At 46.9% G+C, this 22770-nt stretch overlaps 1 protein-coding gene across 1 annotated transcript in view; it reads right to left on the bottom strand.

The window, feature by feature from the left end:
* LOC112222546 (neural-cadherin-like) overlaps positions 1-22770 on the bottom strand; it is a 145060-nt gene that overhangs the window by 5778 nt on the left and 116512 nt on the right. The window contains exons 17-32 of the mRNA XM_042311047.1: positions 20017-20300; positions 17652-18281; positions 16541-17537; positions 15837-15930; positions 13457-13650; positions 12845-13080; positions 10345-10622; positions 10036-10250; positions 8700-8827; positions 8424-8551; positions 5107-5218; positions 3893-4073; positions 3626-3792; positions 3253-3517; positions 2659-2839; positions 2253-2506 (exon numbers count right to left, since the gene is read on the bottom strand). Of these exons, the coding sequence (XP_042166981.1) occupies positions 2253-2506; positions 2659-2839; positions 3253-3517; positions 3626-3792; positions 3893-4073; positions 5107-5218; positions 8424-8551; positions 8700-8827; positions 10036-10250; positions 10345-10622; positions 12845-13080; positions 13457-13650; positions 15837-15930; positions 16541-17537; positions 17652-18281; positions 20017-20300 (4344 nt within the window). The remainder of the gene's footprint in view (positions 1-2252; positions 2507-2658; positions 2840-3252; positions 3518-3625; positions 3793-3892; positions 4074-5106; positions 5219-8423; positions 8552-8699; positions 8828-10035; positions 10251-10344; positions 10623-12844; positions 13081-13456; positions 13651-15836; positions 15931-16540; positions 17538-17651; positions 18282-20016; positions 20301-22770) is intronic.

Genomic DNA, 22770 nt, shown 5'->3' with positions numbered 1-22770 from the left:
TGTGGACCTGGGATTCCTAGGGCTGCATTCTGATGAAGTTCATCAAAGGTAAGGAAACATTTATCATGTATTTTCTGGTTTCTGTTGACTCCAACATGGCGGCTAATTTGGCTTCTATTCTGAACGCCGTCTCAGATTATTGCATGTGTTGCTTTTTCCGTAAACCTTTTTTGAAATCTGACACAGCGGTTGCATTAACCTCTTGAGCTTATGGCTGAATACTGCCCCCTTTGGAGGAAGTGCGTGCCCATAGTAAACTGAAAATATTTTTTTCCAAAATTGCTAATATATGCATATAATAATAATTATTGAATAGAAAACACTCTAAAGTTTCTAAAACCGTTTAAATTATGTCTGTATGTAAAGCAGAACTCGCAGGGCAGCCTTTCTCCCAAACTCTCTCTTGTCAAGAGAAAAGTTGGGTCAACTTTGACGTCATCGCCCCCACCCTTCCCAGGCAGCTACCGATCTGGGAACAGTATGTATTTGTTCAGCGCGATGTCTGCTTTCAATTGGCACGTTCATTGTTTGAATTTCACGCTCCCTCATCCTTTGGCGGGCGAAAATGCCCGGGTCACTCTCACATACATGCACTCTATTGCGCGCGGCCGATTTGGAGAACGTTCTTTTCCAATAGACACCAGTTGAAGCCGGTTCGTTTGTTTGCGATTATCATTGTTTTACATGATAAAAACATCATTTTGCTCGATTCTGCACTTAGTTTGACCAGTTTAGTCAACATATAATATGTAATTTTGAAGTTTGATGCGCAAGAGTGCGGGACCAGAAGGAGCAGAAGTTATTTTGGGTGCATTTCAGCTGAAGCTGTTAGCATATGCTAATACAAAGACGCACAACTTGAAACCAAACGATGTATTGGGTAAGTATGACTCCTTCTACGTCTTCTGATCGAAGAACATCAAAGGTTAGGGAATATTTATGTGGTTATTTTGGGTTTCTGTGGACTCCAAACGTAGAGGAGACACTGCTAATATCTGAGCGCTGACTCATAGCATAGACTAGTGAACGAATTCTGTAACGTTAAAAATAAATGTAACACTGCGGTTGTATTAAGAAGAAGTGTATCTTTGTAACTATATGTAGAACATGTATATTTAGTCATGTTTATTGCTTGTTATCTGACGTTATCTGTCGGAGCTATCATAATTTCTCCGGACATTTTGAGTAGCATTTTTTGAAATGTCGTCATTGTAAACAGAGATTTATGGATATTAATGGCATATTATTGAAAAAAAAAATGTACTGTGTAACATGTAATATTACTGTCATCTGATGAAGATTTTCAAAAGGTTAGTGAATTATTTATTTTTTAATCCTACTTTTAAATTTTATATTTTCTGGGACAAAATGGCCGCCGCTTGCCTTTTGTTTCGGTGGTGGTCTAATATAAATGTGTGCTATGTTTTCGCCGTAAAACATTTTAGAAATCTGACTTGCTGGGTAGATGAACAAGGTGTTTATCTTTCATTTGAGCTATTGGACTTGTGTAGGTGTGGAGGTTAAATATGTATAAGAATATTCTTTCGCATTTTGCGTTATGCTAATGAGCTTGAGCCGTAGTCACGATCCCGGATCCGGGATGGGTAGCATCAAGAGGTTAAGGAGAGGTATATCTATAATTCCATGTGTATAACTTGTATTATCAATTACATTTATGATGAGTATTTCTGTTGAAACGATGTGGCTATGCAAAATCACTTGATGTTTTTGGAACTAGTGAATCTAATAAGCCAATGTAAACTCAGATTTTTTTAATATAAATAGGAACTTTATCAAACAAAACATGCATGTATTGAGTAACATGAAGTCCTAAGAGTGTCATCTGATGAAGATAATTCAAGGTTAGTGATTAATTTCATCTTTATTTCTGCTTTTTGTGAATGCTATATTTAGCAGGAAAATGGCTGTGCTTATTGTGGTTTGGTGGAGATCTAACATAATCGTTTGTAGTGCTTTCGCTGAAAAGCCTATTTGAAATCGGAACCTTTGGTGGGATTAACAACAAGATTACCTTTAAAATGATGAGACACATGTATGTTTTAGGAATTGTAATTATGAGATTTCTGTGTTTTGAATTTGGCGCCCTCTATTTTCACTGGTAGTTGTCATATCGATCCCAGTATTGGGATTGCAGCCATAACAAGTTGCACGCTCAATGTTCTGTAAAAACAGCTCACTATATGAAGGGTGAAAGGTCATGTGAAGAGAGGGTTTTAGTCACACATATTTACCGAAGAAGACGAGCAGACACATGCTGATGACCAGGATGGAGCCCGGGCTGAGGGCGGCCATACGGTGGGCTTTCATCTGGCCCACCTCACACCGCTGACCTCTGAACCCCTCGGGGCAACGGCACTGCCAGCTGTCGGGGGTCAGGGCGTGGCAGGTGCCCCTGTTACGGCAGGCTGAGGGTCCACACGGGGAGGGTACACAGCGGTGGTGGCCTGATGTTTCGTCTGTCACCGTCACCTGCCCACCTGGACACCTGAGAGAGGACAGAGAACAGGTTTGTTCTTTTAACTATGTCTGTGTCCTTAGCATTTGTAAGATTGTGTGCGTGTGTGTGAGAGAGTGCTTGTACGTGTTTAAATGTTTGTGTGTGTGTGTGTGTGTGTGTGTGGAGCAAGCCTCACACACCTGCACTGGTGTTTCCTCCACAGGTCCACACAGTAGAGGGGGTTGCGGCAGGGCTTGGCACTGCAGGCGTCTGAGTGACAGCCGGAGGTCACCCCCCTCCGCTCCAACACTGTACTGAACTCTGTACTCTGACCATCCAGAGGGAGGGAGTGGCCGTTCAGCCTCACATCGCGCAAGCAGCCTGCAAATGAGAGAGGGAGAGAGAGAACTGTTTTTTGTAAATTGCTGTTTCTAAGAAATGTATTTACCTTGGTAAAGTAAAATAAAGGGAAAAAGGGAAAGATTGAGTAAATAATATAGAACAAAATGAAGACAGAAAGATCAGTCATTCCTTGACATGGACCTGTGGCTTATTGACCCAGCCAAAGATACCCACACTGAGAGGTAGAGGGCAGACACACCCAGGGAGAGACAAGGAGAGAGGAGCTCATTACAGTAGAGAGGAGGGGAGGAGTAGACAGGATGAGGTGAAATGATGAGAAGAGAGGATGAAATGAGACAGGAGAATAGATTGAGACAAAGAGGAGACAGGGGAGAAAGAAGAGAGAATCAGTAGAGAAAGCATGGAAAGGACAGAAGAGGAGACAATCTTACCCTGGAAGTCAGCAGATTGTCCCAGGGTTGGTCCATTTCCCAGCAGCACACTGGAGGGGTGCACTACAATCTCCCGCCTGTTCCCCATCCAGGCCCTGACCTCCCGCGAGCCACCACCCTGCTCCAGGCGCAGCGTGAAGAGGTTGTCGTGACGATACAAGCTGGCGAGGACCCACTGGCCCCCATCGACTCGCTGGCTGGCCAGGCGGAGGGAGTGGGCACCGTCGCCCAGGTTGGCATGCACCGACAGGTGGCCGTCTACGATCTGAGAGAGCGGAGAGAGGACATCAGGACATCAGCAAAAATCAGCCACTTTTCACTTTCCAATTGACTAAATTGGATCCTGTGAGTGATGTTACAGCAGGGCACTGACCTCCAGGATGATGTACTCGTTGGCATCGTGGGATGTCATGGAGAGCAGGGTGCCAGTGGAGGAGCGCGTGCGGAGCAGGAGCTGGATGTGTGTACGACGGGGGCTACCTCCCCCCCTCAGCTGGTAGCGTAGCATACTGTCCCTGACGAAGGACCACTCTGGCAGAGCTACAGGGGAGAGAGGCGATATAGTTAATACTCTCTCTCACACACATTCACACACCAAAATACTGCTGTGAAGAACCAGTCCACCAGAAAAGTCACCTACCTATGTCACACTTGTGCCCGCTGTACCCGGGGTGACAGTCACAGCTGAAGGAGCCCCACTCGCCCAGGCAGGTTCCGTGGACGCCACAGGAGGGTCCACTTGCTGTCACACACACCCCGTCTGTCAGGCTACAGCCTGGGGAACTATCCAAGCTCTCCCCCGGAATTCCCAGGTCATACACCTCCAGAGAGAGATGTACATTATAGGTGAAATATCAGCTTAGAGAAGCATAAAGAGAGCCCTCAGAGTCAGTTATCAACATTTCTGTTACAAAGGGGCTTTATGTCAACAGTCTGAGCCCAAATGGATGTCATTGCTGCCCTGTGATCCTCTCATTTCACACCTCATGTCAAATAAGGGTTTATATGTTCAACTTCCTGAGCCAAAATGGGTATTACTGTTGCTGTATATAGTCAACTGTCTGATCCAAAATGGTTATCACTCATGCTGTCCTCCTCTCCCCTAACTTTCATGTCAAACATAGGACTGTTTATGGTCAACTGTCAACCGTCTGAGCCAAAATGGCCACCACTCCATTCCCGTGTTCCCTCCCTTTCATATTTCCCAGCAGTGACGCAAAACCACACAAGCTAATCTGCTTTCAGGAATAGTTTATGGAGGAGATGTTCTTTTAATTTATTTCTTATTTGGACTTCGAAATCGTTTTTTGGCCTCAGTTCATAAGCTGTGCTCAAACGACCGTCAACTCTCCCAACTCTGGCCAACTCTCTCCCCCGGCACTCTCAGCCAGTGCCAATAGAAGACACAAAGAGATTGACACGCTCCCACACACAAGTCGCAAAAGAGACAGAGAAGCTAACACTCTCCCAACTGGAAGACACATACACTGCCTCTCAAAACACTGTAGGAAAAACCCACTCACAAACAAATGAATATTGACAACCCCATAGAGTAAACAGACTTTTAAAAAGCATCTCTTCTTCCCAGGTATATTAATACAGCTGCCAGTCTCCGCCTCCTCTCAGCTCTGTTCATAAACCTGTCACTATCAGTCTGATCGGATAGACAGCTCTGTCACTCTGATGGGGAGCATGAAAACACTGTGACAGTGAGGAAAGGATAGAACTACTAGAGAAGTGGGGAATAAAAGGTGGTGGAGGAAGAGGAGGAGGTGTGACTTTAATGCAGAGGGAGAGAAAGAAAGAGAAAGCAAGGGAGGGGGGGGAAGAGAGAGGTTAGGGTAGAGAGGTTACCTTGCTATCGACCACCAGGTTCCTGAAGCAGCCAGTGAAAGCTTTGTAGCGTCTGTGTGTGGAGGTCACCTTCACCCCACCCAGCTGGAGAGGCTGGTTCACATTCAAGAACCTGGGATGGGGAGGAAAGGGAGATGAAGGTTGGTTTCCATCCAACATTTTTCACAAGCATAGTACATGATGGATCAAAAATGTCATGACAGGCCTGATGGAAAAAAATTTCGGTAAACTTTCCAAATCTCGACAAAAAAAAAAAAAGCTTTATGTGTCGGTAAAGTTAATTATACGAGAAATGTCGATAAAAACGCTTTTATGCACAAATATTAATATAATAAATCATTATATTGAAGTAAACTTGGAGTCACGCAATGACAGGTTTTGTAGTACTCCCACTACGACTCGTTGAGAAAGCAAGCAATTTATTAGGCTACAGATGAAATAGGTTGGTGATGAACTTCACAGGGTGGTGAAAGTGCACCGTGATGCTCCTTTCCAATAAATATCCAGGGTCTTATTCTGGTGACATGATGTTCGATGCTTGGCTGCCAATTGACAAATATAAATAATCACGCTCTTTTGTCCAAAATAATTGTAACGACAGATTTCCTCCTCCTCATCTGAAGAGGTGTAGCAAGGATCGGACCAAAACGCAGCGTGGTAAGTGTCCATGTTTTAATAGTATAAACTGAACACAATACAAAATAACAAAGTGTATATAAACGAAACAGTCCCGTGTGGCACAAACACTGACACAGGAAACAAACACCCACAAACCAACAGTGAAACCCAGGCTACCTAAGTATGATTCTCAATCAGAGACAACTAACAACACCTGCCTCTGATTGAGAACCATACTAGGCCGAAACAGAAACCAAAGATAGAAACACAAAACATAGACTGCCCACCCTAACTCATGACCTGACCAACTAAATAAAGACAAAACAAAGGAAATAAATGTCAGAACGTGACAGTACCCCCCCCACAAAGGTGCGGAAACGGCCACAAAACCTGAACCTATAGGGGAGGGTCTGGGTGGGCGTCTGTCCACGGTGGCGGTTCTGGCGCGGGACGTGGACCCCACTTCACCAGAGTTCTAATGCGCCTCTTCGCCCGCCTCCGTGGCCTCTTTAAAACGGCGACCCTCGCCACCGACCTTGGACTGGGGACCCTAGACATGGGTCCCGAATAGGCGGGAGACTCCGGCAGCGCTGGACAGGCGGGAAACTCCGGCAGCTCTGGAGTGAAGGGCGATTCTGGCATCGCCTGGCTGACTGACGGCTCTGGCATCGCCTGGCTGGCTGGCGGCTCTGGCAGCTCCTGGCTGGCTGACAGCTCTGGCAGCTGCTGGCTAACTGACGGCTCTGGCGGCTCCTGGCTGACTGACGGCTCTGGTGGCTCCTGGCTGACTGACGGCTCAGGACAGACTGGCGGCTCTGGCGGCTCAGGAAAGACTGGCGGCTCTGGCGGCTCAGGACAGACTGGCGGCTCTGGCGGCTCAGGACAGACTGGCTGCTCTGGCGGCTCTGGACTGACGGGAGACTCTGGCGGCTCTGGACTGACGGGAGACTCTGGCGGCTCTGGACAGACGGCAGACTCTGGCGGCTCTAGACAGACTCTGGGGCTCTGGAGACTCTGGCGGCTCTGGACAGACGGGAGACTCTGGCGGCTCTGGACAGACGGGAGACTCTGGCGGCTCTGGACAGACGGGAGACTCTGGCGGCTCTGGACAGACGGGAGACTCTGGCGGCTCTGGACAGACGGGAGACTCTGGCGGCTCTGGACAGACGGGAGACTCTGGTGGCTCTGGACAGAAGGGAGACTCTGGCTGCTCTGGACAGACGGGAGACTCTGGCAGCGCTGGAGCGGAGGAAGGCTCTGGTAGTGCTGGACAGGCGGGAGACCCTGTAGGCAGAAGACGGAGAGACAGCCTGGTGCGGGGGGCTGCCACCGGAGGGCTGGTGCGTGGAGGTGGTACTGGATAGACCGGACCGTGCACTGGGCACTGAGGTGGAATAGGCCGCAGTGGGCTGTGCTGGCGAACCGGGGACACCATGCATAAGGCTGGTGCCATGTACGCCGGCCCAAGGAGACACACTGAAGACCAGATGTGTAGAGCCGGCTTCATGGCACCTGGCTCGATGCCCACTCTAGCCCGGCCTATACGATGAGCTGGAATGTACCGCACCGGGCTATGCACCCGCACCGGGGACACCGTGCGCTCCATAGCATAACACGGTGCCTGCCCGGTCCCTCTCGCTCTCCGGTAAGCACGGGAAGTTGGCGCAGGTCTCCTACCTTGCTTCGCCACACTCCCCATGTGCCTCCCCCCAAGACATTTTTGGGGCTGAATCTCGGGTTTCCTCCTCATACCAGCGCCTCTCTGCCTTCGCTGCCTCCATCTCTGCTTTGGGGCGGCGATATTCCCCTGGCTGTGCTCAGGGTCCTCTCCCGTCTAGAATTTCCCCCCAAGTCCATGAGTCCTGTGTCTTCGGCCGCTGTTGTTGCTTCCCATTACCACGCCGCTTGGTCCTCTGTTGGTGGGTGTTTCTGTAACAACATATTTCCTCCTCCTCGTCTGAAGAGGTGTAGCAAGGATCGGACCAAAATGCAGCGTGGTAAGTGTCCATGTTTTAATAGTATAAACTGAACATGACACAATACAAAATAACAAAGTGAATATAAATGAAACAGTCCCGTGTGGCACAAACACTGACACAGGAAACAAACACCCACAAACCAACAATGAAACCCAGGCTACCTAAGTATGATTCTCAATCAGAGACAACTAACGACACCTGCCTCTGATTGAGAACCATACTAGGCCGAAACAGAAACCAAACATATAAACACAAAACATAGACTGCCCACCCCAACTCACGCCCTGACCAACTCAATAGAGACAAAACAAAGGAAATAACGGTCAGAACGTGACAATAATAATCTCATCATGTAGGCTATATGTGCTCTCTAGTCAACAGCGTGCAGATAGCGCTATTGGCTAGAGCGCACATGTCAATACCAGAGTGGGCACACTCGCTATATAACAAAAACATTTTTTGAGAGAAAACCATCAGTAGAGTTTAAAATACCATTTAACTTGTATTTTTGTATTCAGTACGTGGGAATTTGACCGCAAAATATATTTTTATGTGCACTGTCATCAGTTTTTGTTTAGCTGATTTTAGAATATTCACATGAAAATCTGTCGCCAATTGGATAGAAACTCAGCTAGTGCTAGCTTGTGCAAAATATGGGTGGTCACTGGTGGTCTTCAGTGGTCTGTAGTAATCTAGTGGTCTACAGTTGTCTCCTCTTACCTCAGGTTGCCAGGGGTCTCTCCAGAAGCCTTGCAGCCAGACTGGTCTGTCTCCAGCACCTCCACCACTAGACCCTCCACCTCATTCACCACTGTCCCCGAACACTGGTCTAGGATCAGTTGAACTGCCTAGATTAAACACATCATATAGCACCACTGTCACGTTCAGTCAGGTCCTAGCTCATAATGTAAGCATCCCAATGAGGATTCCCCCTTTGGCTATTCCCCAATCCCCAACCATTCCCTCCTCCCAACCATTCTGGGAATATGTCTGGACCTTTCCGTCACTGACGATGTCCAGGCGGTGCCATCGGCGGTCTGTGACGGTGGATCTCGCTGGGAGCTGCAGCGTCAGTGATCCCGATCCATGGCTGATGCTGAGGGTCGGAACGCCATTCCTCAATTCTGGAAGAGAGATAGGAAACAGGGATGAGGAGAGATAATCACCTTGAGGCTTGAGATCACATAACAGTGGAAACACATTCTGACTCTCCATCAATCAATCTAGTCATTTTCACAAACACATTCTTGGAAACAAGCCAATCTAGCCACCAAGCGCTTGAAACTGGCTGACTCACCAATATACAGAGTTACATTGATGAGTAAGCCGCCTTAATGTTGCATTAACAGTATGCGTGTGAAAGTGTGTATGACTACATGGTGTGTGACCTGACCAACCTCTGTGTTCTACACTGCTACTCGGTTGAGCAGAACCAGTGAAAAATGCTTCACCGCAATCAATTCAGCAGCCATGTTCGATTTGCTATCCCCGGAGCGGGGGAACATGGAGCAGGCTCGATAATGACATAAATTAATGCGACTGGGCTACCAAACAGATTATGTAAGGCCTTTCTAAAGGCCAAACTGGACTAATCTTTTAGGGACATATAGAACCACTGGGATGTGACATTAGGATTAGGGGGGACATGACTTGACATAAAAGCCACATGGCTTATAGGGACCTGAATATGACGCAGGCTTATTTTTTATTTTTTAACCTGTTATTTTACCAGGTAAGTTGACTGAGAACACGTTCTCATTTGCAGCAACGACCTGGGGAATAGTTACAGGGGAGAGGAGGGGGATGAATGAGCCAATTGTAAACTGGGGATTATTAGGTGACCGTGATGGTTTGAGGGCCAGATTGGGAATTTAGCCAGGACACCAGGGTTAACACCCCTACTCTTACGATAAGTGCCATGGGATCTTTAATGACCTCAGAGAGTCAGGACACCCGTTTAACGTCCCGTCCGAAAGACAGCACCCTACACAGGGCAGTGTCCCCAATCACTGCCCTGGGGCATTGGGATAATTTTTAGAGGAAAGAGTGCCTCCTACTGGCCCTCCAACACCACTTCCAGCAGCATCTGGTCTCCCATCCAGGAACTGCCCAGGACCAACCCTGCTTAGCTTCAGAAGCAAGCAAGCTTATGAGGATATGAGTATGCCACCTTCACTAGAAGTTTGATCAAGAGTGCTGGTTGCCAGTCGATCCCCATATTGCTTACCTATCAATTTCCAGACACCTTGAAAGTAGGAAGTAGGAGTAAGTGGGTTGGACTATGGTGTGGTTGTTTCTGTTCAGGCCCTACATGTAGGCTGTCTGTTCTTACCCAGAGCGATGTAGTCCTCCTGCTCTCCGGCCTGGGTGGGGCCTAGAGGGCCGTTGTAGAGCAGCAGCCCATTGGCTGACTCGGTTATGAACTCTAATGAGATGTGGCTCTGAAAGCAAAGCCTGATGGGAGGGAACCAGGCGTAACCCTGGCCGCGGAAGGTGTGCTTGGTCTGCTGGCACTCAGGCCCGTCAAACATGGGTGGACACTTGCACCTGAATGGCAGGGGAGAAACATTGCAAACGTGTTATTTCTAATGCTAATGCTAACAGCGAGAGCTCTTGGTCCAACTGTCTCTGGCCGTTATACCTGTATCCCAACTCGCTGTCCTGACAGGTGCCTCCGTTGAGGCAGGGGTTGCGGGGGTAGGAGGAGCAGGCCTGGTGCAGGCTCTCTCTGGCCCTGCAGCCGCAGCGTGCCTCAGAGGAGGCGGAGACAGACACCAGAGAGGTGTTCCCGGAGCTGAGGGCTGTGGGGGTGAGGCTGAAGGTGACGTCACTGCTGCAGCCGCCCGACTGACTGCAGTCTGTGTAGGGACACTCGTCTATACCCACCTGGGAGATAGACACACCCAGCGCTGCTTCCAACTGAGAGAGGAGGGGGGGAGAGAAAGAGAGAGTCAGTCTATTGCCTGTCAGCGAAATCAAATTGGTTTGATATCATCTTCATATCAGTCTTTCATAGTCTTAATTTACAGCCAGGTGATGTCTCTGTATGAATTCATTCTAACTCAATCTGACTCCAATGGCTTAAAAGCAACTCACCAGCTCCACCCAAGCTTAACAGGCAGCAGTAAAACTGTCAGTGACACACACTCAGTGTATAAACAACTGCTTCTGGGCAGCGCAACACCCACTACAAAACAGCTTAGGATTTATGGACGAGTGAGGACTTTATAAAGACTCAGACGTTCTCTCCTGTCATCCCTCTTTTTCTCTCCTGTCATCCCTCTTTTTCTCTCCATCCATCTCTCTCCCTTTCTGTTCCCCCCGGCACAAGCTTGGGTCACCAGCTGCTATCTCAGGCCTTAAATGGATATGAAAGATTTACACACACCGCCGCTGTGCGTGTGTGATTAAGTGTGTGTGAGAGTTTAAATGTGTATGTTGTTGAGCATGGTGTCAGTGTGGGTGTTTAAGTGTGTGTGAGAATTTAAATGTGTGCGTGTGTGAGTGATGAAATATGTATGTTGTTGAGCATGGTGTCAGTGTGTGTGTTTAAGTGTGTGTGAGATTTTAAATATGAGTTTCTTTTTAGTAGTGCATCACTGTGTGTGAGATAGTGTGAATGTTTGTAACGTTGTCTAGGGTGAAGCTTTATGCGTATTCAGACTCTTCTATGAGACACTTAGTGTGTATCCCGTCTTTACCTTAGCTTTATGCGTATTCAGACTCTTATATGAGAGACTTAGTGTGTATCCCGTCTTTACCTTAGCTTTATGCGTATTCAGACTCTTATATGAGAGACTTAGTGTGTATCCCGTCTTTACCTTAGCTTTATGCGTATTCAGACTCTTATATGAGAGACTTAGTATGTATTCCATCTTTACCTTAGCTTTATGCGTATTCAGACTCTTATATGAGAGACTTAGTGTGTATCCCGTCTTTACCTTAGCTTTATGCGTATTCAGACTCTTATATGAGAGACTTAGTGTGTATCCCGTCTTTACCTTAGCTTTATGCGTATTCAGACTCTTATATGAGAGACTTAGTGTGTATCCCATCTTTACCTTAGCTTTATGCGTATTCAGACTCTTATATGAGAGACTTAGTGTGTATCCCGTCTTTACCTTAGCTTTATGCGTATTCAGACTCTTATTTGAGAGACTTAGTGTGTATCCCGTCTTTACCTTAGCTTTATGCGTATTCAGACTCTTATATGAGAGACTTAGTGTGTATCCCGTCTTTACCTTAGCTTTATGCGTATTCAGACTCTTATATGAGAGACTTAGTGTGTATTCCGTCTTTACCTTAGCTTTATGCGTATTCAGACTCTTATATGAGAGACTTAGTGTGTATCCCGTCTTTACCTTAGCTTTATGCGTATTCAGACTCTTATATGAGAGACTTAGTGTGTATCCCATCTTTACCTTAGCTTTATGCGTATTCAGACTCTTATATGAGAGACTTAGTGTGTATCCCGTCTTTACCTTAGCTTTATGCGTATTCAGACTCTTATAAGAGAGACTTAGTGTGTATCCCGTCTTTACCTTAGCTTTATGCGTATTCAGACTCTTATATGAGAGACTTAGTGTGTATCCCGTCTTTACCTTAGCTTTATGCGTATTCAGACTCTTATATGAGAGACTTAGTGTGTATCCCGTCTTTACCTTAGCTTTATGCGTATTCAGACTCTTATATGAGAGACTTAGTGTGTATCCCATCTTTACCTTAGCTTTATGCGTATTCAGACTCTTATATGAGAGACTTAGTGTGTATCCCGTCTTTACCTTAGCTTTATGCGTATTCAGACTCTTATATGAGAGACTTAGTGTGTATCCCGTCTTTACCTTAGCTTTATGCGTATTCAGACTCTTATATGAGACACTTAGTGTGTATCCCGTCTTTACCTTAGCTTTATGCGTATTCAGACTCTTATATGAGAGACTTAGTGTGTATCCCGTCTTTACCTTAGCTTTATGCGTATTCAGACTCTTATATGAGAGACTTAGTGTGTATCTCGTCTTTACCTTAGCTTTATGCGTATTCAGACTCTTATATGAGAGACTTAGTGTGTATCCCGTCTTTACCTTAGCTTTATGCGTGTTCAGACTCTTATATGAAAGACTTAGTGTGTACCTCGTCTTTACCTTAGCTTTATGCGCCATCACATTGCCGTGGAGTTTCTCGGCCTTGTAGTACGGCGAGCCATGGGCGGCGAACCACACGTTGATCTCGCTCTCACCCTGGCGGTTGCCATTGGCGACAGAGAAGACGTGGACGTTGTCCCGGTCGGTCTGGAGAAGCTCGGAGAGGACACGACCCAGGCGGGAGAAAGAACTCTCCTGACCCAGTGCACTACTGAAGAACTGTTCCACTGTGATGTCTGCCCAACAGGATGGGGGGGTTGAATGGTCAGGACACTCAATTCATCATTTTGTAGTTCAACACACCACAAAGTGGAATGTTCCTTGCAAAACACTCCCCTGCCCAATGTTCTACAGGTAATGATAGGACAGATCAGTCGGATGTATGTAAATGCTCAGCTGGTGTCTGGGGGTGATATGAACCTTGACCGTAGGGACCTATTAGATACAAGAAAGCCTGCCACACAGCACTCTGGCATGCATGTCATCACACGTGACACGGTTACTATGGAAACATTATGACAGCATTAGCTCCTTATGGGCTGTGGTCAGTGACCACGAAAAAGAGTGAAAAGTGAGAATATTGGCTGATACACTAGGGTGCAAAACACTCACTGGACAGGCGCAAAGAGCCAGCGTTCTGGACCGCCTCCTCGTCCAGCTCCATGACGACGACCTCTGCAGTGGAGGTCACGTCGGGCCAGGTCTTGTCGGAGACACGCACCTCGAGGCTGTAGGAACCCACCGGCACAGGGGCCCCCTCTCTGATAATCAACTGGCCTGAGTTGTGGTTCAGACTGAACAACCCGCTGAGAGAGGGAGGAGGAGATGGAGGGAGAGAGCGAAATAGAGGGAGAGAGAAATGGAAGAAGATCGAAAGAAAAGGGAGGTAGTGGGAATAGAAGTAAAAGAGAGGGGGGGTGAGAACAGAGAGTAAGAGAGATCAGCAGTAGTCCCCCCGGTGTTCATCCATGCAGGACTATCCCTGGCCTCCCTCCATGCTCACCATCTCACATTAAAACACTGAACTGTCCAGGGAGACAGCCACATGCATTATAGATGGCTTCACTATCAGTATCAATGCAACCCCCTCTTCCCTACCTCTCCTCCACTCTACCAACACCCCTCCCTCCTCCCACCTAGCCCCCTGTTAACTCCATTTCTCTATTCCCTGCATACCCAGTTCAGTGTTCACTCTATCAAAAACCTTTTCCCAGCCTCTTGGGTTCCTTCTACGTCTCTCTGTCTACTCCCCTTAGACACCTTCTCACTACACTAACCCCACCAGCCCGACCTAAGCCCCATGTTAATACTGCAGAACTTTCTACCTTATCCTGCTCCTAAAGTCTACTTCTCACTTCTCTAACTTTTCTTACTCACATGTCCTTGTTCCCTCTATTACAGTGACTCTTCTCCTTCCCAGCTATCTACTCATATCTTCTCTCCCCTTCCATCTATCATCCCTCTATTTACTTGGCCCCTGTCCACTCTGGTCCTTATCACTGGCTCAGATCATGACAAGGGAATGATGATGGTTCTGCTGTGACTATCTCCATCTCTCTCACTCTCTCCTCATCTCTCAAGTTAGAGGTCAATGCCAAGGAGTTCATCTGATGTCTTTCAAAATGTCTCTGTTTTTGAAGCTTCCGTCTCTACTGAAGATGGAGGGGGGGGACAAGGCATTTCTAAGAATAGGGAATGCCCATGTGGACAAAGAAAGAAGCAGTACAGTATGTAAGCTCAGCTCTATAGAGGCTTTGTACAACTGGAGCAACATACACATGTTTATGGCTGCGTTATTGTTTTAGCATCACATTGTTTGATGGCACACCAAGGTAAGTACCCTCACACACTGGCCCACGATCAAACATGTCTACCCAGACTATTCACATTGCCCCCTCCCCTCTCCACACCACTGCCAATTTCTGTTGTCATCTATGCATAGTCACTTTAATTAACTCTACCTACATGTACATACTGCCTCAACTAACCGGTGCCCCCGTACATTGACTCTGTACTGCCACCCCCCCATATATGTTGTTATTTCTTACTGCTCCTCTTTAATTACTTTACTTTTATCTCTTATTCTTATCCGGATTTAGGGGCTCGTAAGTAAGCGTTTCACTGCAAGGTCTACTACACCTGTTGTATTCGGGCATTCTGGTTATGCATGGCACGTGACCTTCATAAGTCAGGACAAACGAGGACAAACGAGGTAATCAACTGAGCCATAAGAAAATTAAACCGGCTGGCCCAATCGAAGAGGTGCTGAGCTGGGGAGAGATGTGTGTTATGTCTTCCCTCCCCGGGAGACCAGGTTAACAGGTTAATGTAATACATTAACGAATCCCTGTTTGCAGAGCTAGCCGGGGCAAACATGCAACACAGCACTTTGGAGACAGAAAACAAATAGGCTTCAAATCATCATCTACAGGGATGGCTGGTAGGTATAATGAGATGATCCATATAGTTTGGTCCTTCAAGATGCATTGGGATCTGCTGACTGGGGATTCAACATGGTAATGGCTCTTTCTTGCTCACTTTCTCTCTCTCTCTGTCGTTCCTTGTCATCTTTTCGTGTGCTTACTAGTTCTCCAGATTACAGGTGTCTCATTAGAGGGAGAGGTGCGAGCAGCGCAATCAGCTTCTTTTCAGTGCACACCAAACATTGCGCACCCATCAAACAAAACCAGAGCGTCGTTCCTCGCTTCACTGAGAATTTTCAATACAATTCTTTATGAAGTATTAATAATGGTGCTCCTGACAATTCATATCTCCCTTTCTCTCTCTCTTCCAATCTATTTCTACTTTCTCTGTTTCTCTCACACGGCCTTTTTCTCCTTCCCCTAACATTTCTCTTTCTCTCCTTTTACATTCTGTCTCTCTCTTTCAATCCCACACTTTTCTCCCCTCTTTTTGTACACTCTTTTGTCTTATTCTCTTTTCCTCACTGTGGCCGGGTTTCATTCCAACTTTAGTGAGGAGATCAAAGTACCTGGGGGGTTTGCCTTTGAATCTGTAAACCTTTTCGCTCCAGTCATCAAGGTCAGGGGATTGAACCTGTCCAAGCACTGTTGTGGGGAGAACACCTACGGGGGGAAACTCAGAATTAGGTGCTGGAAGATAACACCACCCTGTGGTACACCTAAAGCTCTCAGAGTGAGAGACAGAAAGAAAGAAAGAAAGAAAGAAAGAAAGAAAGAGAGAGAGAGAGAGGAGGAGGAGGAGGGGAGAAGATAAGTTGGAGAGCGTCACCTCGTTGGCACATATGGACACGGTTTTGAAGACACAGCAGGGGAAGTGCACACATTAGCATGTTAGCTCCCGTTTTCCCTCCAAAAAGCTAAATGGAGTGCTGTAATCCCCTTAGGCGTGACATAAAATAAAACATGTAATGGCTCCTGTTTATATGCCTATCAAACCTGGGACTTAAGCTTAAGTAAATTGTTTGCTTCATGGCATTTTGGAAATACATGATGAATTCTTATTAGAGGGTTAATGTACTTTCATCTGGCAAAACACCTACAGAGAATCTACTAAAAATACATGACAGAAAAGCAGAGTTTTTCCAGCAGTAACAGCAAGCTGACAGATGGCCTGAAATACTAAATAAGTGATGTGGGGCTTCAAGAGGCCATACGCATTCAACTGTGACATGTAGTGTTGTAACAACATCAGCAGAATACTGGAGAAACATACCCTGGTAGCTGTACACAAAGAAGTCTGTGTGGCCCGGAGAGTGGGCGTGGTCATTCCTGTCGCCGATGACAACCGTCAGTGTGCTGGTTGAGCTCATTGGGGGAGAGCCGCTGTCAATCATGAGAATGGGAAGGCGGTACTCCTTCTGGCGTTCACGGTCAAAGGTTCGCAGGGTAGTCAGTGCAGCGCTACCGTTGCGCAGGTCAGTCAGGTTGAAATTGGTAGCATCGGAGGTTAACATCAGGAGACGGATGGAAAATGGTCCACCATTGGGCGAGGAGTCGCGGTCGGCTGCGTGGAGAAGCAGGGATGTATCGTTTATTCTCACCGCCTGGGGGGCAGCCATGTTTTCCCACACAATGGGCTTGTAGGGCACCTCAAACTCTGGCCCGTTGTCATTGACGTCCAGTACAGTAACCATGACGATGGCGGTGCCGGTGAGTGGCGGGATGCCCGTGTCTGTGGCCAGGACCATGAGTCTGTGCTGGGATACCATTTCCCGGTCCAGAGAGTCTGCCACTACCACCCAGCCTGACTGGTCCACCAGGAACTGCCCGTAGGGGTCAGACTCTTTGGCAATGCTGTAGGAGAAGCGGCCATTTAGTCCTGAGTCCAGATCGGCAGCGGTGACTTGAGCCACAATGGTGCCAACAGACACGTCCTCAGACATGGCAGGAGCCTCATAGAACTGTGGGAAGAAGACGGGTGCGTGGTCGTTGGAATCCTCCACCTGAACCAGGCAGTATGCCAGGCTGAAGAAGTCTGCGTCTTCTGCCTTCAAAGTCAAGTTGAACGTTCTCTCGTGGGGCTTTTCAAAGTCCATCTTCTTCTTCAGCCGCACCACACCACGCCGGTTCGCCTTGTCCGTCTCCACAAAGAACTTCCTGTCCTCGTCGCCTCCGACGATGCTGAAAGTGACCACTGCGTTCTCACCCTGGTCGCCATCGCTGGCGGAGACTGCCAGTACCTCGCTGTTTATCTCTAGGTCCTCTGTCACCTATTAATGTTGATAAAAAATTACATGAAAATATTGATAACAAAATACTCATCAAACATATTACAGAGCAACAGTGTTGGGGGGAACAGGTGTGTTTTGAGCAGGTGAACAAACCTGGGCAGTGTAGACCCTCTGGGTGAAGACTGGTGGATGGTCATTCACATCTGATACCATGATAGTAGCCGTTCCAGTCCCGGACAAGCCCCCACCATCCCTGGCCTCAACCACAACCAGATAGCGGTCCTCCGCCTCACGGTCCAGAGACCGTAGAACTGTACTGATGGTTCCAGTTGAAGGGTTGATGGAGAACAGATTGAGGTTGATATCGTTGCGAACGTTTTGTACGATGCGGTAGGTCAGTATGGCGTTCTTCCCGGCCTTGGGGTCATCTAAATCCGTGGCCCTCATCTCCATCACTGAGGTGTCGGCGGGAGAGTTCTCAGGCACGTGGCCAACAAAACAGCCTGAAGAGTCTGGCGCTGGGCATGGGAAGACTGGTGCGTTGTCATTGATGTCACGAACTTCCAAAAGGACGTCAGCAAAGCCAGTGAGTCCCGCTCCTCCTTCATCGGTGGCCAGGACCAGGAAACGCCAGGCTGGGCGCTCCTCACGGTCCAAACGGCGTTGGGCGTAGATGCGGCCCGTACGCTCATCGATGGTGAACTCGCTGCCGGCTCCCTGGCCATGGAGTGAGTATCGCAGGGCGCTCTGGTCTGCCTCCTGGTCTGGGTCGGTGGCTGAAACCTACAAACAGGAAACCCACAAAAACAATTGCATTAGACAGTAGGGCCGGATAGAGTCTGCTGTAAATTTTTATTTTCAATAAGAAGTTAACTATGAATATAACTATGAATATATAATTTGATTTAACCATTTCTGTTGATTTACGGATATTCTGCCTCTTCAGATTCCATCTGGTTCCAAAAATAGGACATGAAAAGAGCATTGATTGCAGTAGCCAATATACAGTCCGTTGCCTTACAACAAAAAGAAGACTATTTTCCTTGTTTCCTCTATAGATAATTAACCTGCCTTCATGTTATCTCTGTGTGAAGGACAAGCTCAGACACTTCCCCCCACATCTATCACCAGAACGCACAATGCAATTAAAAGTTAATAGATGCAAAAGAAGAAATATACTTTCTTTCTTCCTCTCTTCTCCTCTCACCGGAGGGTTTATTTACAAAAGCCTTTGAAAGTTTATCTTTTTTTCTCTCTCCATTTCCTGACAATGCAATGAGAAGACAATATCGAGACACTGTGCGGCGTACGACAGCGAAGGCCAGGTAAATACTCATTTCAAATTGGATTTCCTATCTTTTTTCTTTCGGCAGGATTGTATTCATATACAGAGCGAAGGAAATTCTGGGAGAGGATGGCTGCCTGCCACACACTGGAAGCTATTAAGTGCATTAGAGGGGAACTGAGTGCACATCAAATCAATTCCAACTCCAGGAAAGCCGCCCTGGGTTGAATACTGTGACACATGCCTCTCTCTCCAGGATTACTTCCATGCCCTCATGAATCGTACTCCTTTTTAATCTGATTTACCTTGGCGACAAGCACATACAGTATTACTGGGAATTAGTGGGAATAGGTGTGACGAAACTAGGCTGGGTACACAATGAAAGCCTAAGAAAAAGCAGGAGGCTCCACAACTATTTATCGTGGGTAAACTGTGGGTGCTCATGTTGAGTAGTATTAGGTATCAACACTTTAGGATAGGAGTATAACATTGGAGCCTATTTGATTTCACATAATGTCCACATGTGCGTTGAGTTACTGTATATATTATGTGACTTGAGAGGTGAAACCAAAGCCACATTTCCATCAATGGGTGGACAATGTCACTGCATTCACTTCCATTCTATAAAATGTTTTAATACTGGATGTATAAAACAGAACTTCCTCACAGCAAGTTTAGCTTGATCAAAAAAGGCTTTCAAATATCAGTTGTCATACCCTGCTTATGTCGTTGTTACAAAGGGGCTATGTATGAATGGCCTCTGACCTCCAGCTAAAGACAGGAGGCTCTGTAAGTTAATGGAACAACCTAATGGTGTAATGCACTGTTTATGTGGCTGTTATAAGAGGTAAACCAGTATGTATGGCCTATAGTAGGGATCATCAACTAGATTCAGTCGTGGGACAATTTTTTTCTTGAGCGGATGGTCAGGGGCCGGTACATAATTACAAATAAACTGAAAATTGAGCGCAAGAAACCCAAACATATATACTATTTGACTAAAACATAATCATTTCAAACCTTGCTTACATTTGTATACAGGTGTCTCTCTAGTACGTGTCAGAGTTCCAAAATTAAAATCATTTGCAGCTGATTCTCTGGTGTCAAAAATAAAATATTTAAAAACAAATTTGCCCAGAAAACTTGGGGAACCAAATAAAACCACCTGCGGTCCAAATTCGACCCGAGTCGCCAGTTGGGGAACCCTGGCCTATAGTATGTATGACATCTGACCTCCAGCACGAAGACGGGCAGCTCGGTCAGCTCCTCTGTGACAGCGGCATGGTACTCTGTCTGGCCGAAGACGGGCGCCTCGTCGTTGCGGTTCACCACCTGGACCACCACTAGGCTCTCATTCTCCCATTTCCCGTCGGAGGCCACCAGTCTCAGCTCGTAGCGCTGCTCCATCTCGTAGTCTAAATGCTGGGCCACAAAGATGGTCCCCACCTCTGGCTCCACGTCAAAGGTGCCCATGGTGTTGCCAGAGGTGATCTGGTAGCGGAGCTTGGCATTGGCACCTGGACAAGGAGATATGGCTGTTTCAAGGTTGCTTATATTGGTTAGACAAGGTAGAACTAGTAGTCCATGATAGAGGAGGAGAAAGGAGGACATAGTTACAGGCAGTATGCTGTGGTATGTGTGTGCTCACTCTCACACACAAGCATACAGGCTGACAATCTGCACACGTACAAACACGTGCCGCACAAAAACTCAAAAACGACCTCACACTTCCAACAGCCCTCCACATTAAAGAACAACCCACCCAATACCCTCTCTGAGTCACACAATGCCATCCGACTATCAAATATTTCGGAGGAAAACATCAGATTCTCTCACAGTGGGCCTCATTAGACAGAATACAGAAGGCAGTGAGGGCTGGTCTCACCCACCCCCACCTCAATTTTGTCTCAGGCACCACCCGTCCTCCTCCCTCCCTGGCCCTTCATGTCCTCAGTGTGTTCAGTTAAAAATACACACAACAAATGGACATAGAGTACCAGTCAAAGGTTTGTACACACCTACTGATTCCAGGGTTTTTCTTTATCTTTACTATTTTCTACATTGTAGAATAATAGTAAAGACATCAAAACTATTAAATAACATATAAGGAATCATGCAGTAACCAAAAAAGTGTTAAACAAATATATTTGAGATTCTTCAAAGTAGCCACCCTTTTGCAATGATGACAGCTTTGCACACTCTTGGCATTCTCTCAACCAGCTTCATGAGGTAGTCACCTGGAATGCATAGTAAAAATAAAGAAAAATCCTTGAATGAGTAGGTGTGTGCAAACCTTTGACTGGTACTGTACATATTTGTGAATACTCTCACGCATGCATGCACACATCTTTCTAACTTCCTCTCTTCTTTTATCTCATTTATCTCTCTTATCCTCACCAATTATCTTATCTCCTCTCCTCTTCACTCTCCCATTCCTCCACTCTAACCTCATCTACTCTACCGCTGTCAACCCTAATCAGATACCCCATCAGAAGTGGAAAGGAGAGGGCTAGGTCAGGATGGCGTTCCCGGTCTGGGAAATGGGAATAATGAGATGGGATCAAAGGAGTCTGATTCCTGACTGCTGGTGTCTGTCATGTTAGAGTGCTGGGTGCTCAATCTCGGAGCTCCACAGTGGGACCTTCATACTAGTCCTTATAAAGCTATGCAAGAGCTGAATAAGGACATGGTTGGGGTTCTACAGTAGTTAGGAGTCTGATGAGTAGAGATGTATGAAAAGGACTGTCAAGAATGCAGATTCGCACAAGGCTGGATGATTTACACTAAACATGACACATTCCATTCCATAAACAATCTCCATTTCATATTGTACTAGTTCCTGCACCAGCTTCCCACCCCCACGCTCAGACATATGCGCATAAACACAAACACACACTGTTTCTCTCTCTCTCTCACTCTTTCTTTTTCTCTTTCTCTCTCTCACAGACACACACATACCCACACTCCCTGTCTGCCTGCGTCTGGCTCGGGCCCTGTTTACCAGCACGGAGGAGATTTTAGGAGACAAACACCATCTGTGTGAGACATGTCGGGCCTTCATTACGACATGTCGTGCTCCGATCGGGAGTGTGTGTGTGTGGAGGGGGCTTAAGTGCGCTGCCCGTCAAAGCTTCTGAGCACGATCTGCCGTGAGACTCGCCAAGAGGGTGTGTGTGTGTTGAGTGAGTGAGTAAGTGTGTGATTGTGTGTTGGTTGAGTGAGTAAATGTGCGAGTGTGTGTTGGGTGAGTGAGTAAGTGTGTGATTGTGTGTTGGTTGAGTGAGTAAGTGAGCGAGTGTGTGTTGGGTGAGTGAGTGTGTGTTGGGTGAGTGAGTAAGTGTGTGATTGTGTGTTGGTTGAGTGAGTAGGTGAGTGTGTGAGTGTGTGTTGGGTGAGTGTGTGAGTGTGTGTTGGGTGAGTGAGTAAGTGTGTGAGTGTGTGTTGGGTGAGTGAGTAAGTGTGTGAGTGTGTGTTGGGTGAGTGAGTAAGTGTGTGAGTGTGTGTTGGGTGAGTGAGTAAGTGTGTGATTGTGTGTTGGTTGAGTGAGTAAATGTGCGAGTGTGTGTTGGGTGAGTGAGTAAGTGTGTGATTGTGTGTTGGTTGAGTGAGTAAGTGAGCGAGTGTGTGTTGGGTGAGTGAGTAAGTGTGCGAGTGTGTGTTGGGTGAGTGAGTAAGTGTGTGAGTGTGTGTTGGGTGAGTGAGTAAGTGTGTGAGTGTGTGTTGGGTGAGTGAGTAAGTGTGTGATTGTGTGTTGGTTGAGTGAGTAAATGTGGGAGTGTGTGTTGGGTGAGTGAGTAAGTGTGTGATTGTGTGTTGGTTGAGTGAGTAAGTGAGCGAGTGTGTGTTGGGTGAGTGAGTAAGTGTGCGAGTGTGTGTTGGGTGAGTGAGTAAGTGTGTGAGTGTGTGTTGGGTGAGTGAGTAAGTGTGTGAGTGTGTGTTGGGTGAGTGAGTAAGTGTGTGAGTGTGTGTTGGGTGAGTGAGTAAGTG

Source organism: Oncorhynchus tshawytscha, linkage group LG03, assembly GCF_018296145.1.
Source record: "Oncorhynchus tshawytscha isolate Ot180627B linkage group LG03, Otsh_v2.0, whole genome shotgun sequence".
Taxonomy (NCBI): Eukaryota; Metazoa; Chordata; class Actinopteri; order Salmoniformes; family Salmonidae; genus Oncorhynchus; species Oncorhynchus tshawytscha.
Note: the sequence above shows the minus strand (reverse complement) of the source record. Positions and strands in the feature narration are given on the sequence as shown.